Here is an 18,608-nt window from a genome sequence, read left to right as displayed (position 1 = left end):
GTGTCTATGTTATAGATACAGACAGAAGACAGACACAAAGACTGATGTGTCTATGTTATAAATACAGACAGAAGACAGACACAAAGACTGATGTGTCTATGTTATAAATACAGACAGAATACAGACACAAAGGCTGATGTGTCTATAATATAAATACAGACAGAAGACAGACACAAAGGCTGATGTGTCTATGTATTTATATTCAGACAGAAGACAGATGCAAGGTCTTTTCTATATGTATTAACACACATATGTATGTGTTTAATGTCTCATATGTCTTTGTATGTATCTATATTCAGAAATAAAACATGAGTCCGTGTTATTTATGCTTCAAAGCTTCCAATATTCCAATCTGTAATAAATGCACACTGGTAAAGAAACCATAGTTATTTTCTTAGAAATTGTGTTAATATTTTCAACAGGACTTATCAGGAAAAGATAACTTGTTTAAATAAACAGTCCTTTCTTTAACATACTTTGAACCGATCAACACGTAGGTGTTTTGTGTTTGTACACTTCTACACTATATACAGCACAGGAAGGAACGGCTTATTAAAAGTCGAAAGAGGCGACTATTACGCCAAGTATTTTCACATGATTCTCTGCTTGTTGGTTTATATTAACTTTATTTATTTTAAAACAATTATGACAATTTATTTCACTCGTATTAGCGCGGGTTGGAGTTGGAGGGTCTTAATGTGGGAGGAAACCGGCGTACAAGGAGAAAACCCACATGGTCAGGCAGGTGACCCCGTCCGTGAATCGAACCCCGGCCGCCTTGGTGATAGGCGAGTGAGTTATCCACTGCCCACGCTGACAACCAACGCCTGTTGTTTTGACACCTAAATGTTGTTTCTACCGCATCCAACATCACAACGAAGACAACCAACGTCAACAATATCCTAAACACGATAAACAACCCCATCATCACAGCCAACACCAACAACGCCACATCACAGTTAACACCAACAACGCCACATCACAGCCAACACCAACAACGCCACATCACAGTCAACACCAGCAACGCCACATCACAGTTAACACCAACAACGCCACATCACCGTGGGCCAACAACGACGAAAGTATAACTCATAGAAAAAACGCCACACCACAGCCAACACCAACAACGCCACAACACAGCCAACACCAACAACGCCACATCACCGTGAGCCAACAACGACGAAAGTATAACTCACAGAAACAACGCCACATCACAGCCAACACCTACAACGCCACATCACAGTCAACACCAGCAACGCCACATCACAGTCAACACCAACAACGCCACATCACAGTCAACACCAACAACGCCATATCACAGTCAACACTAACAACGCCACATCACAGCCAACACCAACAACGCCACATCACAGCCAACACCAACAACGCCACATCACCGTGAGCCAACAACGACGAAAGTATAACTCATAGAAACAACGCCACATCACAGCCACCATCACCAACAACGCCACATCACAGCCAACACCAACAACGCCACATCACAGCCACCATCACCAACAACGCCACATCACAGCCACCATCACCAACATCACAATTACAACTAACGAAGCCAACAACACAACCATCAACAACAGCGCCAACGATATTATAACTCAAAGCAACAACGTCACATCACAACCACCATCACCGACGCACTATCGCCAACACGAATGCCAACAATATACCAATCAACAACGCCAGCAATATCACAACTATCTTCGTGCGAAAAAAACATGGCGTCACTTTAATAACTACTTTCTAAAATAGTTTAAAGAAAATGAAATCGATCATGACATTTTAACAACAACCTTCAAGTCAATTCGGTTCATGAGTTCTGTCGAAGGCGTGGTGTACGGTAACGTGGGGCTATACATAGACTGTGTGCGTGTTGCCCATGGCAATATGATATTCTTCAGCCACATTGCTTTTGTAAACTGTTATGACAACGTCTCACAAACCTTATCGGGAGACGCTGACTAAAAGTAGTCAGGTCGACGCTAGTGAAATGTAACCGCTGGGTGTCCCTATTTAAAGACGGGGAGATGTACTTACAATGTGTGGATTTTAAAAGTGCTCATTGCTACACATGGGGAGGTGCCAAAATGTCAAAGCAATACACGGTATACAAATCCACTAAACGTGTCTTTTGTTATACACGGGAGATAACACTACACTACAATGATAATAAACCTGACCTTTGTTATACACGGGAGATAACACTACAATATAATGATACTAAACCTGACCTTTGTTATACACGGGAGATAACACAACAATATAATGATACTACGCGGGTCCTTTGTTATACACGGGAGATAACACTACAATATAATAATACTAGACGTGACCTATGTTATACACGGGGGATAACACTACACTATAATGATACTACACGTGTCCTTTATTATACACGGGAAATAACACACACTATAATTGTACTAGGCGTGCCCTTTGTTATACAAGGGAGATAACACTACAATATAATGATACTAACGTGTCCTTTGTTATACACGGGAGACAACACTACAATATAATGATACTACACGTGTCCTTCGTTATACACGGGAGATAACACTACAATATAATAATACTAGACGTGACCTATGTTATACACGGGAGATAACACTACAATATAATGATACTAAACCTGACCTTTGTTATACACGGGAGATAACACTACACTATAATGATACTACACGTGTCCTTTATTATACACGGGAAATAACACACACTATAATTGTACTAGACGTGCCCTTTGTTATACAAGGGAGATAACACTACAATATAATGATACTACACGTGTCCTTTGTTATACACGGGAGATAATACTACAATATAATGATACTAAACGTGCCCCTTGTTATACACTGAAAGATGCCGTTAAAAAACATTGGTTCTAAATTAAGTTCTTCTCACGTACACTTGCATGTCAAAGCGATATTTATCTCAATTTGACGGAAATGTCACCGTAGACTTATAATGAAAGGTCATGCACACGAGAACGCTAGATGCACCACGGGGTATGCTTACACGGTCGAGTATCAGAGAGCAGAGCCATCGATCGAAACCCCAGTATGGGAACTGCTGAGCTATTTAATTCAATTTAAATTGCTAAAAAAATGTCGAACCCATATAATGTCAGGAGATGCCATTATAAGGTCCCGTATTATAAGCTTTTCAACGTTTCCTAGATGTTTTACAAACTCCGGGACATGGTTGTGTGTATGCAGGTCTATATCGTTAGTACACACTTAATTGCTGATCTGTTTATCAACAATATAACATACAATACCACAAGTTTATATATTTTTCCATTAATCCTTTTGTAGTCTTTTGGTGTGGTATCAACGGGTAAGGAATGTTTGAACTTCCAAAGTCAACACATATGATATGAGTACATATAACATCTAACATGTAAAGACGATGCGAAGTCTACCCATTGACAACTTCTCAAAGGTAACACATATGATATGAGTACATATAACATCTAACATGTAAAGACGATGCGAATTCTACCCATTGACAACTTCTCAAAGTCAACACATTTGATATGAGTACAAACAATGTATAACACCAAACATGTAAAGACGATGCGAAGTCTGCCCATTAACAACTTATCAAAGGTAACATTCGATTACTCTTCAATTTCAGTTTACCAAAAAATCTGACGCTGACAATCGACAGTTACAACAGGGCTGTCCTGGAACAAACGTTTTCTAATCCAGTGTTTTAGACATAGTTTAGCGGCCGGACACAGCTTGTTATTGGCGCCGGGATTCGAACCCGTGTCTACAAAACTCTGTACACTTCACGTTCACTAGCGATTTAAACTATTCATGTGACGGTAAGTTTACATAAGAGCGATGTCTACTCTCCGATGTGTCTTACACAAGGAATAAAATAATCTGAATCTGAATCTGGCCTCTATTTAAGTAAAACCTCTACACAAGTATGAACTCCAGACATTTATCCGCCAGATATTCTTCAGATCCATGTAACATCCAACGAAGAAAAACCGAACAGAAGTCGAGATTTTCACAGTATGGATCACTCTGGAAATGTTATTTAACAGTCTTCCATTAGCAGGTCTGCAGACGATATTTCTCAGTGTGGCCCAATTACTGCCGGGGCGCAAAAATATCGATTGTTTTTAAAGTTCTGGTTCCAAAGCACAAATGGATTTAAGTCGCCTTAGAGATGTATATTTACCCAGGCCATTGACAGCCTACTATATACACATATACACACAAACCTCTCACAGCCGGCGATCTTAATGCACATAATGTAAAAGTTTATTTAAAAAACAGCTTCGTAAACCTTTGTATGAGTCATACTTTCGTTTTACGGACATTATATTATAGCTGTTGCAATAACCAGTAACGGAATCTTTGTGATCGTGACTGTGCAGAGTTCGTAAGATTTTTTTAACCGGAGAATATAATTGAATTAAGCGTTTAAGTGGATTAACCCCAAAATACCAAACATAATTGTTGATTTCTTTAACTAAGCGTAACACTTCGGATCGAGGCTTGTTAATATTTAACCCTGAATAATGAAGTCGGAAGCATCACTCAATCGGGCAATATGATATTTTGAAGGTTTGAATCAAAAGGGTGGAACCAATACGGATAAAGTCCATGTAACAGCACTGGTATACGTCGTGATACTGGTAATCAGATGAAGTTTACATTTCCGTTGTACATGTACTATATACACCTACAGACTGTTAACTTATCAAAGCATGACAACAAGAACTATAGCACGTGAAGGTTTCTAATCAAAATCTATTCGGGCCTTTTCCTTCAGATAGTAAGAGTTGGGGGACCAATCATGTCGTGATGTCATGTTCAAACATTGACGGAAATTCCAGAATTAAAAATAACTGGACTACAGTTTGTGCAAATTGTAAAAGCAAAATCGGAAGGTGAATTTCTAAGTTAAAATTGATGTCTCTCGTGTTTATTTATAGAGTGAGATGATGAAAAATATATCATTACGATATTTGTTGTGAATACCGAAACGTTTTACAAAACCACATAATGTATGTATTTAATATACAAACATATTAATTGAAATACCAGAAGATCACCATGACGCCCACTAGAAACGCCACACCAATGATATCAAGGTGAAGTACCGGGGTATTTGCCAATTTTAGAATGCACTAGTTTCCGAATTGTTCATCATTTATCCATCAAATACACATTTGCTGCTTTGTTTATATAACAGATTAAATATTGATCACCAGGAATAATAAACCATTACACTTATTAAATGTAAATAAAAAAATCGTGTAGGATGTACCATTTGCAACAATTGCCATAGTTACCTCAGCAATTAATTTGGAAATGTTGACCTAGTAGGGCTAGTTAATATCTCAATGCAATTCTATAAACAGTCGTCATTTTACTCTGGTGTAGTAAAACTTAGTGCTTCTGTTTCGATAATTGGGTACGCAATGGAACAACTGAACAAATAACGACGTCACAAAACCTCGAGCTTCTATCTACGCGTGACGTACCGTCACGTGACACGTCTCCTTGGTCTATCTCTCTCAGTGGAGACTGTTCGAACTCCAACTGGTGAGTAGACTAATTTGTCCAGAACAAATGCATTTCCAATTGCCCAGAAAGTTGTTAAATATTGATGACCTAGACAAAGTGACTAGGATTTTACACAATACATAAAAAGCTGTAGACTAAACAAATATAACAGAAATGCTACAGACAAACTGATTTTATCTCCATGTAAAGTATCGTTTGGTTGTCCTTTGACTACTGAACGAAACCTCCTATACAGAACCATTAGTGTATTATTCTTTTTGCTCTTTCAAAAGAATCCAATTATTACATGGAAACCGATAACGTACCTAAAAATAATTGAAAATCGAAAAACAAGTATCGGTATATAAACACTATGTGTAGATAACCTTTACATTGCTGTACCCATACAAAGTGAAATTGGTGTTGTTGTTATTTATTATTGGGGGAAGGGAGAGGCGAGGGGGAGGTAAGCAAAGTAGGAACAATGTCTACCTTTTTCAATATTTTATTATCAAAAGTGGAAAAAACCTTATAGACACACAACATTTTGGACCCTAAAGCTACAAAATATAGTATATAGAATTGTCTAATTTAGAGAGTTTATTGCCCAGATAAGAGACATCCACATTTACTGCTGTCATCAGTATCATACAGCGGGACGGCGATAGGACACTTACATACTTCTGTTTCAAATGACTATTCACCAGATGAAATCAGATATATTCATCATAAGCCGTTGACATCAATCTAGCGCCATTTGCACGGACTGAACGCTCTGTAATTGGCGCCGTTCTGTGGCTCGTTGCTGTGGCTATAGAGATCTCACAATCTATGGTGGCTGATATACGGAGAGTGTGACCGTCAACATTGCACATCGATATGTATCCCCTCCGGGCTCAATACCGTCAGGATCAATGGCCGGTACCACAACCGACACAAATACCAAAGCTTGGTTACTAGAACAGTAACAAATAATCAAGCCAATTTAATTGCAATACTCGATCTCCCGTTAAGAAGAATGATCACTTTTAATACCCTGTTCTAGGAGAATATTTTTGAATGCCAACAAAGGCCTGCATTTCCGTTTGGTTATATACAGAAATGGACAAACATGTCCTGCTAAGCTGGGCAGCTGGTTTTCAGCAGGTCTTATAGGGTGTGTAAATAACGGACAAGGAGCTGGGCCTGAAAGCTTAACTTAATGTGAAATGTGTTTGTTTAGACGCTATTTCCTGCAAGGCTTTAATGTGACATTACTATAGAATAATTAAACTGAGAGGCAAAGGTGAGTTTAGACACAGCCAATATATCGGATACTTAGCACTGCTTCGTAACCCCGACATCAGATATAGCTGTTACACTGATAGAACAAGACAACCCAACACTATAAATCATTTGTACGAAAAAACTAAACAAATGTCAATGATCGAGGGACCACGTACGGTACTAGTGAACCAACTCGATCGAAAGGCAAAACCAAATCACCGGCATCTTCCACCGCAGGTTAAAGTAACAAAAGATCAATCAAACAAGTGTTTTCATCAATGTAACGAAAACTGCTCTTCGTACTTTCGGGAACAGTATCAACACCTAGGATGAAACATCTAGAAATATCACCAGGAAACACCGGAAGTCAATAAGCTCACACGACAGCGCCAGATTAACCAAGGCAGCAAGCTTAACACGTGTCTAATGTAATGAGATGATGAAGGCCCAGTATCCATTATAAGACTCCTGGACCACATGGGGATAGGTTAATTAAGTCATCGCTACCTTGTTATATGTAAATCACAACAAACCGTAAGAAACTATCTTCGACATGAATTATTTATTCTGCACACTTCAAACGCTTGAAGGTCAACGAGTGATATATTTACAAACGACCTTTAAGGCACCAGCTGTGTAGTCAGAGAGCAACAACCTGTAACTCTCTTTCTCGTGGACTGTGACGTCATGGTAAGCTGTCCTGATTAATAGTTTGTTGCATTTAAATGACACACAAGAAGACCTGTGTATTCCCGGGAGCTGGATATAATGAGCGGTTTCTGGCGACTTTCGGGAAAACAAAGTAAGACGGGGACGTGGTAAATGTTGAAAAGGTTGGGTTTTTTCATCTCAAACGGAAAACACAAAGACATGTTTCAAAGAGAATCTCTTTCATGTGACATCTGGAAACGACCTACATTATTTAGGAGAGGGCGCCGTGAGCAAAAAACAGTTTCAAAGTCCAGCGCGATAGAGATATCCAGTAGAAGTTTTGGGCGGAAGTTAAGCCTGGGGTCAAGCAAGCCATTTGTAATGATGAGGGAAACACACAATATTGCAGTGAAAGATGTCGGCAGTGACGGATAAAGAAGATCGGTACAACTCAATCACAATAGCACAATAGACGACGGCAAATCCGTCGACGACAATGCAAAATAAGGATGTCAGGTACAAACGATACAACGGCCAGGCCAGACTATGACGTCACGGTTAGGCATTGTTCAGTCACATAATTGTATTACCGGAAACACCAGTGCTCCATAATAAATACGCCTTGTCTAATGTTAAGGTGCCGAGTCTAATGTAATTCCTGGAGGCCCAGTGTTAATGTGCCGAGACTAAGACGCTACAGCCTTTATCTCCACCTCCCTGTCGTTAATGGAATGATCAAGTAAAGTATTACACCGAATTAAATGTTCCATTTCTAACTTAATTATTGTGCGCATGATCAATTGCTGATGTGATGACCGCAATAATGTATTTCAATCCTTTATAATTTTAATGAAAGAAAGGTTTTCAATTACAGTCTGTTCACTCCAGAAGAGAATGGAAACTGTTCTACATTCTATTTAATGCTTTCGATGAAGCAATTTCAGAAACAAAGACACGATTCTCATTAACGTTTTCGTCCAATAAATTCATAATGGAAAAAATTCTAAAACTATAGAAAAAGTTTCTTTATTTTTCATTTGAAACAGAAAAACCTACTGTTGATGTTTTTGAAAGCTATAAGAACAGGATGATTTCAGGCATCTCCTGTCAACTTTGCGCAGTAATAGATAGGAAATTAAGAATATATATGAAAATGAAATAAAACGTAAAACATGATTAAGATATAATTGACGGTTGAACAGGAGAAGTGTACTCCTGTTCTCGAGATGACAGTTCAAGTAGTAGCGGATGATCGGGATAACCGGAAGTGGGTTGATAACGCCACTTTAAATACATCGTCACAGAAGCGCTTATTCCATTCTCAAGCGTCTCAACGACCCTGGCCCGATTCTTCAGAAGAAACGGTATAAATGAAATCCGTATTCAACAACACACGAACACCACAGCTGGATATACGAGAAAGGCTTGTTGAGATATCAGCTTGTATTGATTAATAAAGTACAATGAGGCCATTGAAGTGTATACATTAAATGTAACAAACAGACATGAAAAACCCAGCTCGGAATATAGGGCGGCCATTATTGATTACTAGGGAGACAGTAAAGGATACTTGATTTTTCAAAGTGAGCGAACAATGGACAATGTCTTTGATACAACATCGGCTCACATCGAGAGAGATCTAAGTATATCTAATGTTGATAACTTCTAAATACAGTTTGTTTTCATGTTTAGAGAACTTCACGCGCATGAACATATCTCAATTTCCATGTCATGTGGTTTGCACAATTAGCGTACAACGTGATAGATACCGTCCGTATAACAAAACAGCGGCTAAACACACCTTAAGTGCCCCCTTAACGCTGCAAAGTTCATCAGATACAAAAACACAGCTGTCTTACGTTAACTCGCAGACGTAACTCGGTTGTGGAGGAGCTCTCCCCGTAATATTGAATAGGTTAAAATATGTTGTACAGTATCATCACTAGAGACGGTTTTGTTACGAATGAGCAGTTAATGGGGAAATGTAACGCTGAACGCGTCGTCGGTATTGTATAAATGCTGCATGGTAAGTGTATCATTACATCCTCATGATGTTCAACAACTGGTATTCCAGTTAAGTTAAGATGCAAATTAAGTTACAATTTACATAAATAAAATTGAATGAAAAAAAAGTGACATATGTAGCTTTCGTAAAGTCACCAAATGACCTATGACATAGAGGCACAACACTAGGCGGGAGGTCTGGTAATGACGGGTGATTTTAGTTATAGAGGAATTAGGCTCTTCTCCAAGACCTTTAATGACGTGACGTTAATATACATACATGTCTATGTCTTATTGATAAGCAAGTCTTTGTAACATGTTTGATTCAAATTCTAAGCCAAATCAATCAATCCACTTCAGTTCCTTCGGTGTTTACGTATATGAGTACTTGAACGTAGCCTATATCGAATGTTACCGACTACACGAGAACGTCCACGATGAACCGAGATAGAAGTGTTAGCGCCCGACCTGAGATGTTAGCGCCCGACCTGAGATGTTAGCGCCCGCCCTGAGATAGAAGTGTTAGCGCCCAACCCGAGATAGAAGTGTTAGCGACCGACCCGAGATAGAAGTGTTAGCGACCGACCCGAGATAGAAGTGTTAGCGCGTGACCAGAGATAGAAGTGTTAGCGCGTGACCAGAGATAGAAGTGTTATCGCCCGACCCGAGATAGAAGGGTTAGCGCCCGACCCGAGATGTTAGCGGCCGACCCGAGAAAGAAGTGTTAGCGCCCGACCTGAGATCGTAGCGCCCGACCTGAGATATAAGTGTTAGCGCCCGACCTGGGATGTTAGCGCACGACCTGAGATAGAAGTGTTAGCGCCCGACCTGAGATAGAAACACAATTTACTTCGCCGGTCCAATCACGGCAAAATCAATCCCATAGCTCGCATTTGGAATCTTTTATTGCGAACCGAAATGAACTGTCATGAAGAAGGTCTGGAAGTAGCCATTCCGCGATCCGCTATTGGTTTGTAGACGTGCTTGAATTGCTTTAGAAGATATTTCCATCACACATTGTAATTGAAAATACAGAAAACGGACTATGGAATGGTTACACACGATGCCAACAACACGGATAACCAAGCAAAAAATGTACATAGGGAAGCTACTTACTCTCCTTCTCCTTGGAGACCAGTAAAGTTTGGACTGCATACACTGTAACACACAGAAACAAAGAGTCTACGTGACAACGACGGGATCCAGGGGAGAGGTCACATGTATTGTTTAGTACAGAATCAAGGGGCGAGGTCACATGTATTGTCTAGTACAGAATCAAGGGGAGAGGTCCCATGTATTGTCTAGTACAAAATCAAGGGGCGAGGTCACATGTATTGTTTAGTACAGAATCAAGGGGAGAGGTCCTATGTATTGTCTAGTACAGAATCAAGGGGCGAGGTCACATGTATTGTTTAGTACAGAATCAAGGGGAGAGGTCATATGTATTGTCTAGTACAGAATCAAGGGGCGAGGTCACATGTATTGTCTAGTACAGAATCAAGGGGACAGATCCCATGTATTGTCTAGTACAGACTCAAGGGGAGAGGTCCCATGTATTGTCTAGTACAGAATCAAGGGGACAGATCCCATGTATTGTCTAGTACAGAATCAAGGGGAAAGGTCACATGTATTGTCTAGTACAGAATCAAGGGGAGAGGTCATATTTATTGTCTAGTACAGAATCAAGGGGCGAGGGCACATGTATTGTCTAGTACAGAATCAAGGGGACAGATCCCATGTATTGTCTAGTACAGAATCAAGGGGACAGATCCCATGTATTGTTTAGTACAGAATCAAGGGGAGAGGTCACATGCATTGTCTAGTACAGAATCAAGGGGAAAGGTCACCTGTATTGTCTATTACAGAAGCAAGGGGAGAGGACATATGTATTGTTTAGTACAGAATCAAGGGGAGAGGTCACATGCATTGTCTAGTACAGAATCAAGGGGACAGATCCCATGTATTGTTTAGTACAGAATCAAGGGGAGAGGTCACATGTATTGTCTAGTCCAGAATCAAGGGGAGAGGTCACATGTATTGTCTGCTACAGAATCAAGGGGAGAGGTAATATGTATTGTCTAGTACAGAATCAAGGGGACAGATCCCATGTATTGTTTAGTACAGAATCAAGGGGAGAGGTCACATGGATTGTCTAGTACAGAATCAAGGGGAAAGGTCACCTGTATTGTCTATTACAGAAGCAAGGGGAGAGGACATATGTATTGTTTAGTACAGAATCAAGGGGAGAGGTCACATGTTTTGTCTAGTACAGAATCAAGGGGAGAGGTCACATGTTTTGTCTAGTACAGAATCAAGGGGAGAGGTGCCATGTATTGTCTAGTACAGAATCAAGGGGACAGATCCCATGTATTGTCTAGTACAGAATCAGGGGGAAAGGTCACATGTATTGTCTAGTACAGAATCAAGGGGCGAGGTCAAATGTATTGTCTAGTACAGAATCAAGGGGAGAGGTCACATGTATTGTCTACTACAGAATCAAGGGGAGAGGTAATATGTATTGTCTAGTACAGAATCAAGGGGAGAGGTCACATGTATTGTCTGCTACAGAATCAAGGGGAGAGGTAATATGTATTGTCTAGTACAGAATCAAGGGGAAAGGGCACATGTATTGTCTAGTACAGAATCAAGGGGGAAGGTCACATGTATTGTCTAGTACAGAATCAAGGGGGGAGGTCACATGTATTGTCTAGTACAGAATCAAGGGGCTAGGTCACATGTAGTGTCTAGTACAGAATCAAGGGGAGAGGAAATATGTAGTGTCTAGGACAGAATCAAGGGGAGAGGTCACATGGATTGTCTAGTACAGAATCAAGGGGAGAGGTCACATGTATTGTCTAGTACAGAATCAAGGGGCTAGGTCACATGTAGTGTCTAGTACAGAATCAAGGGGAGGGGTAATATGTAGTGTCTAGTACAGAATCAAGGGGAGAGGAAATATGTAGTGTCTAGGACAGAATCAAGGGGAGAGGTCACATGGATTGTCTAGTACAGAATCAAGGGGAGAGGTCACAGGTATTGTCTAGTACAGAATCAAGGGGAAAGGTCACATGTATTCTAGTACAGAATCAAGGGGAGAGGGCACATGTATTGTCTAGTACAGAATCAAGGGGAGGGGTCCCATGTATTGTCTAGTACAGAATCAAGGGGCGATGTCACCTGTATTGTCTAGTACAGAATCAAGGGGAGAGGTAATATGTAGTGTCTAGTACAGAATCAAGGGGAGAGCTCACATGTATTGTCTAGTACAGAATCAAGGGGCAAGGTCACATGTAGTGTCTAGTACAGAATCAAGGGGAGAGGAAATATGTAGTGTCTAGGACAGAATCAAGGGGAGAGGTCACATGGATTGTCTAGTACAGAATCAAGGGGAGAGGTCACATGTATTGTCTAGTAAAGAATCAAGGGGCGAGGTCACATGTAGTGTCTAGTACAGAATCAAGGGGAGAGGAAATATGTAGTGTCTAGGACAGAATCAAGGGGAGAGGTCACATGGATTGTCTAGTACAGAATCAAGGGGAGAGGTCACATGTAGTGTCTAGTACAGAATCAAGGGGAGAGGAAATATGTAGTGTCTAGGACAGAATCAAGGGGAGAGGTCACATGGATTGTCTAGTACAGAATCAAGGGGCGAGGTCACCTGTATTGTCTAGTACAGAATCAAGGGGAAAGGTCCCATGTATTGTCTAGTACAGAATCAAGGGGTGAGGTCACATGTATTGTCTAGTACAGAATCAAGGGGCAAGGTCACATGTAGTGTCTAGTACAGAATCAAGGGGAGGGGTAATATGTAGTGTCTAGTACAGAATCAAGGGGAGAGGAAATATGTAGTGTCTAGGACAGAATCAAGGGGAGAGGTCACATGGATTGTCTAGTACAGAATCAAGGGGAGAGGTCACAGGTATTGTCTAGTACAGAATCAAGGGGAAAGGTCACCTGTATTGTCTATTACAGAAGCAAGGGGAGAGGTCATATGTATTGTTTAGAACAGAATCAAGGGGAAAGGTCACATGTATTGTCTATTACAGAAGCAAGGGGAGAGGTCATATGTATTGTTTAGTACAGAATCAAGGGGAAAGGTCACATGTATTCTAGTACAGAATCAAGGGGAGAGGGCACATGTATTGTCTAGTACAGAATCAAGGGGGAAGGTCACATGTATTGTCTAGTACAGAATCAAGGTGCGAGGTCACATGTAGTGTCTAGTACAGAATCAAGGGGCGAGGTCACATGTAGCGTCTAGTACAGAATCAAGGGGGGACAAATGACGTTTTGGTCTGCTTTAACATTTACTGATTCTTAAACGGCATTTAAGGAAGTGGTTTGTGGTAATGTATTGTCTAGTACAGAATCAAGGGGAGAGGTAATATGTAGTGTCTAGTACAGAATCAAGGGGAGAGGGAATATGTAGTGTCTAGTACAGAATCAAGGGGAGAGGGAATATGTAGTGTCTAGTACAGAATCAAGGGGAGAGGTCACATGTAGTGTCTAGTACAGAATCAAGGGGAGAGGTCACATGTATTGTCTAGTACAGAAGCAAGGGGCGAGGTCACATGTAGTGTCTAGTACAGAATCAAGGGGAGAGGTAATATGTAGTGTCTAGTACAGAATCAAGGGGAGAGGTCACATGTATTGTCTAGTACAGAATCAAGGGGCGAGGTCACATGTAGTGTCTAGTACAGAATCAAGGGGGGACAAATGACGTTTTGGTCTGCTTTAACATTTACTGATTCTTAAACGGCATTTAAGGAAGTGGTTTGTGGTAATGAGCCTGCTATGACAGTCCTTTATAGAAACACATAGAGGTTATAGAAATAACATAGAGGTTATCGTGAGGACAGCTGAGGGCAAGGGAAGTCTGTGTCCGAACTGGGTCAAACCAGATTAATATTGGAATATAGCAGCAATAATAAGGGTAACATATCCTGATTAAATACGTACCAGTATCAAAACCAGTTTAAGTCCATGGCGTTTTTGTTAGTTATAAGGAATTCAATAGTAATTAATTCAGAAGAGGAGTTTAGAAACATACATGCAGGTTGGATTGTGGGACAGACGTACAGGTCGGATGGGTAGGAGACAGATATACAGGTCGGACTAGTCGACAGACGAACAGGTCGACCAAGTAAACAGACGTACAGATTGGATGGGTAGGAGACAGACGTACAGGTCTGATGGGTAGGAGACAGGCGTTCAGATCGGACTAGTCGACAGACGAACAGGTCGACCAAGTAAACAGACGTACAGATTGGATGGGTACGATACAGGTCGGATGGGTAGGAGACAGATATACAGGTCGGACGAGTCGACAGACGAACAGGTCGACCAAGTAAACAGACGTACAGATTGGATGGGTACGATACAGGTCGGATGGGTAGGAGACAGACGTACAGGTTGGATGGGTAGGAGACAGACGTACAGGTCGGATGGGTAGGAGACAGGTGTACAGGTCGGATGGGTAGGAGACAGGTGTACAGGTTGGATGGGTAGGAGACAGGTATACAGGTCGAATAGGTAGGAGACAGGTGTACATGTCGGATGGGTAGGAGACAGACGTACAGGTCGAATGGGTAGGAGACAGACGTACAGGTCGGGTGGGTAGGAGACAGACATACAGGTCGGATGGGTAGGAGACAGACATACAGGTCGGATGGGAAGGAGACAGACGCACAGGTCGGATGGGTAGGAGTCAAAAATGCAGGTCGGATGGATAGACAGACGTACAGATTTGATAGGGAGAAAGACGTACAGGTCGGATGAAGAGACAGACGAACAAGTCGGATGGATAGACAGATGTAAAGGTTGGATGGATAGGCGGACAGACATACAGACTGGATGGGTAGACAGACGTACAGTTTTGATGAGTAAGAGACAGAGCCGTGTGTAGACAATACCTACAGATCTGTAACCTACTGATGCTTTTATCTAGTAAATGGAGGACGCTCAATACATTATCATCACTACCGCCAAAATAGAACGATATTCAATCAACTGTACAAATGTGGGAAATTATAAGAACATCTGTCAGAGTCAATGGGTGGAACGCTGCTAATTCTGTACCAATGAATACGCCAATGGAATTAGCGGCGAAAAAACAGCGATTACCAGTAACATGAATATATAATGACGCTACCCTAATGTCACGACGATATACGTTTCTGTGACATTGGCGGGCTGCTACTAGTTATGGGAGGGGGAGTGGGGAGGTGTCAAGAACACCCACCTGTAGGTATATGACCTTGATCATTTAACTTTAGAGACTAAATTAGGCAGGGCGGAATTTTTTCTGATCATTGCCGTCCCCTTCGATACATATATTATGATTTATAGGTTGGCTAATAAATCATACAGGGGCATAACTTAACAAAGCCAGACCTAACGGTGTGTTTACTGACAAAATCACTTCCTTCTGGTGTACGTCTTTATTGGGATCACTAAAGGTTGATAAGAACGTTTAATACATGCAATATTCTTCTGTAACACTATTGGTGTCCTAACAGCCCGGGGATTTAAACTTGTCGATGGGAAATCTGAAGAAGTTACAATGGACATGAAAGTAAATGCAGGTAGCTTTCCTCTATGTAATGCAATTGGAATCTACTTAACCTGTTTTTTACCCGACAGCGTTTCTCCCGGTAGCACTTACCGATAGATGATTCACCGCTGTCACCGGTATGTGTCCCACTATAGATCAGTAAGATGCCACCGAGAGAGTCCGCTAATTTCTCACCTCCATCCCCCCTCCAGGTAAATTACAGGTATATCGTAGCTTTATATCTATGTGTGTATGATCTGGTGATCTGGAGTGACCTTTCCCACAGCAGTATATACTACACACTAAGATATAGAGCAGCTACACGCCTCGATGTTTACAATCTGTCACTCAACACCTTGCACGTCATCTTACGTGCACGCGTGTACTATTTACTAACATTAGGGAACGTTTACTTACCATCCTTCACCACTACAGTGCCTTCCTTATCCAACTCCTCTTCAGATTCATTCACGGAAAGTAACTCCCCATTTTCGGCCTCTGCCCTTTGCGATTCGACCCACGGACTTTCCATATTGTAGTAGGTTTCACTAACAAATTATACACGTTTTTTCACAATGCTGTACCTATATTTGCATAATCCACGCACAGCGATTGAGATATGTAAAGAGCTTTTAAAAATGTCAATAATTCGCACTCGGTGAGAAAAACACCAATATAAGGCCAGGCGTTAAAGGTTTGCTTAACACCAGGCTCTAGTGTACATCTGTTACTCCTCCGAAATATAGCCTGCACCTTAATATTGGACAGACCTTATGTGTAGCTTTGATCTTTAAACAAACTCTTCCTCGATTTAGAATTACTTCCCATATAGATATAATGCTAGTCTCCTCGTACTCCCAACACTACACAGCGAAAGCCTGGTATTAACATACGGTCACACTCCACTGCACACACTACGTTTAGCCTCGGCTATTCCAATCATGGGATTCCTATTCAATTTTCCGTACACTATTTGTGCATCCAAGCTCAGAAGCTCAAAACTGCAAGCGGCTCTGATGATAATGACACTGTGTAGCCTGCTGATCCTGCCTTTCCATGGGAACCCAGCCTTGTTTCAGCCGCTGTATCCGAGCTCGTTCCACGCTGTGCTTTCCAGCTTCCCAGTTATGACCTGTCTCCAAGACACTCGACACTAGCACCGACAACTACAAGCCAAAAATGCGCGTTCCCTAGGGCTTTAGTAGAACTGCTAAAGGACTAAGGGCCGTGTATAGATTTTCCGACTTCACGCAATACCGATAATCAATTTCTCGTTTTTATATGTAGGTTGCTGTTAAATGCAGCTTCTTAAACCTGTTAATTTGATTATGACTTGTGTCCTGAGCCTATCGTCTTGCCGGAGTGAGATGAAGATCTCTGCGTTTTTTTGGAATACTCCTGGTCTATCGGTGAAGGTTTTGGCCTTCCTCTGCCAACCTTCTCGGGCTCATTAAGCAGCGATGCTGAATAAAGCTAAGTAATACAGCTATTTGCGTGCTCGGTAATCAGTACTGTATCGGCTGCTACTGATTCTTTGATAAATCAGCCTTACTAATGCACACAATACGCTTGCTTATTATAAACCAAGCCTGGGAATTGTTTGGGCTTACGTAACAACCGCCAGTGTGTATTCCGGATCTCTAAATTAAATACGGCTCTAATTTTACCGCCACACAATAATGTTGGAATATGTACTTGCACCAGAAAGGTTAGATTTAATTGTACACCGTGAAACAACTGTACTAACTTTAAATGAACCCCGTTGTCAGCCAGCCCATCTGTCTTCTCGTGTTTTAAACTACTCATACCCACAGGCATTGTAATGCCATAACTCTGAATATGGTCTTACATCATCGAGGAAATAGATACTAACAAAGTGGAAAATCCCTCAAGGATATAGCGTGAAATCTAAGTCATATATGTGTTATCACTCAACTATTGAACGCCAACAAAATCGGATGTCGCCATTCCGTGTACGGGTGAGCATGCCATAATACCACTGACATCACTAATGCTACATGATACTAAAGTATGTGGTATTTCTTGTCCTCATTTGAATGAGAAATATTCAAAATATAAAGTGTCATGCACATTATATACTTAAAACGGAGTATCGCTGATTGTTTTACATAAAGCTGCAGATAAGGAATAGCTCGGCCCGATCCATATCGGCTCTGCACGCACCATATATCACTTCCGGTATAACCCGATCAAGCAAATCGGAATTATAAAGTTTGAATTATTCTGACGTTATTAAAATAAATATTGACAGTACATAGTACATGATCAAATGCTTATAAAAACTAATTTCCATAGCCTACCCCCATAGTAACTCTCGACTCATATTAACCCTCGGGCCTCCAACTCTCGGGCTGATATCGGGATTTTGGGTCAATATAGGAAAGGATTATGAAATGACAATATCGAAACCGTTAAGTAGTATATCTAAGTATTGTCTCTTGATACAGGACAACTTATAGTTTAATCACTATTACCTTATCTTGGTACATTTGATATAAAACAGACTCGATGGTAACCCAGCAAATGTACGGTCCATGTATATATATAATTCACCTCGGGCTAGTGTAACC

General features: G+C 41.0%; 1 protein-coding gene across 5 annotated transcripts in view; it reads right to left on the bottom strand.

Annotated features, from left to right (window-relative positions):
- The window catches only part of LOC110458665 (neuronal membrane glycoprotein M6-b-like), a 115,065-nt gene that overhangs the window by 59,456 nt on the left and 37,001 nt on the right, over nt 1-18,608 (bottom strand). Inside the window, exons 1-2 of one of the 5 annotated variants that reach the window (XM_021510484.1) lie at nt 16,435-17,537; nt 10,581-10,622 (exon numbers count right to left, since the gene is read on the bottom strand). The exons of 2 other annotated variants lie outside the window; for them this stretch is intronic. In XM_021510484.1, the coding sequence (XP_021366159.1) occupies nt 10,581-10,622; nt 16,435-16,549 (157 nt within the window). In that variant the 5' untranslated portion in view covers nt 16,550-17,537. Of the gene's footprint in view, nt 1-10,580; nt 10,623-16,434; nt 17,538-18,608 lie in introns of those variants that run through there. 2 more of the 5 variants (XM_021510486.1, XM_021510485.1) reach the window with 2 other exon arrangements.

The sequence above is a fragment of the Mizuhopecten yessoensis genome, unplaced genomic scaffold (assembly GCF_002113885.1).
Source record: "Mizuhopecten yessoensis strain PY_sf001 unplaced genomic scaffold, ASM211388v2 scaffold9685, whole genome shotgun sequence".
NCBI lineage: Eukaryota > Metazoa > Mollusca > Bivalvia > Pectinida > Pectinidae > Mizuhopecten > Mizuhopecten yessoensis.
This window is presented reverse-complemented; position numbering and strand designations above follow the sequence as displayed.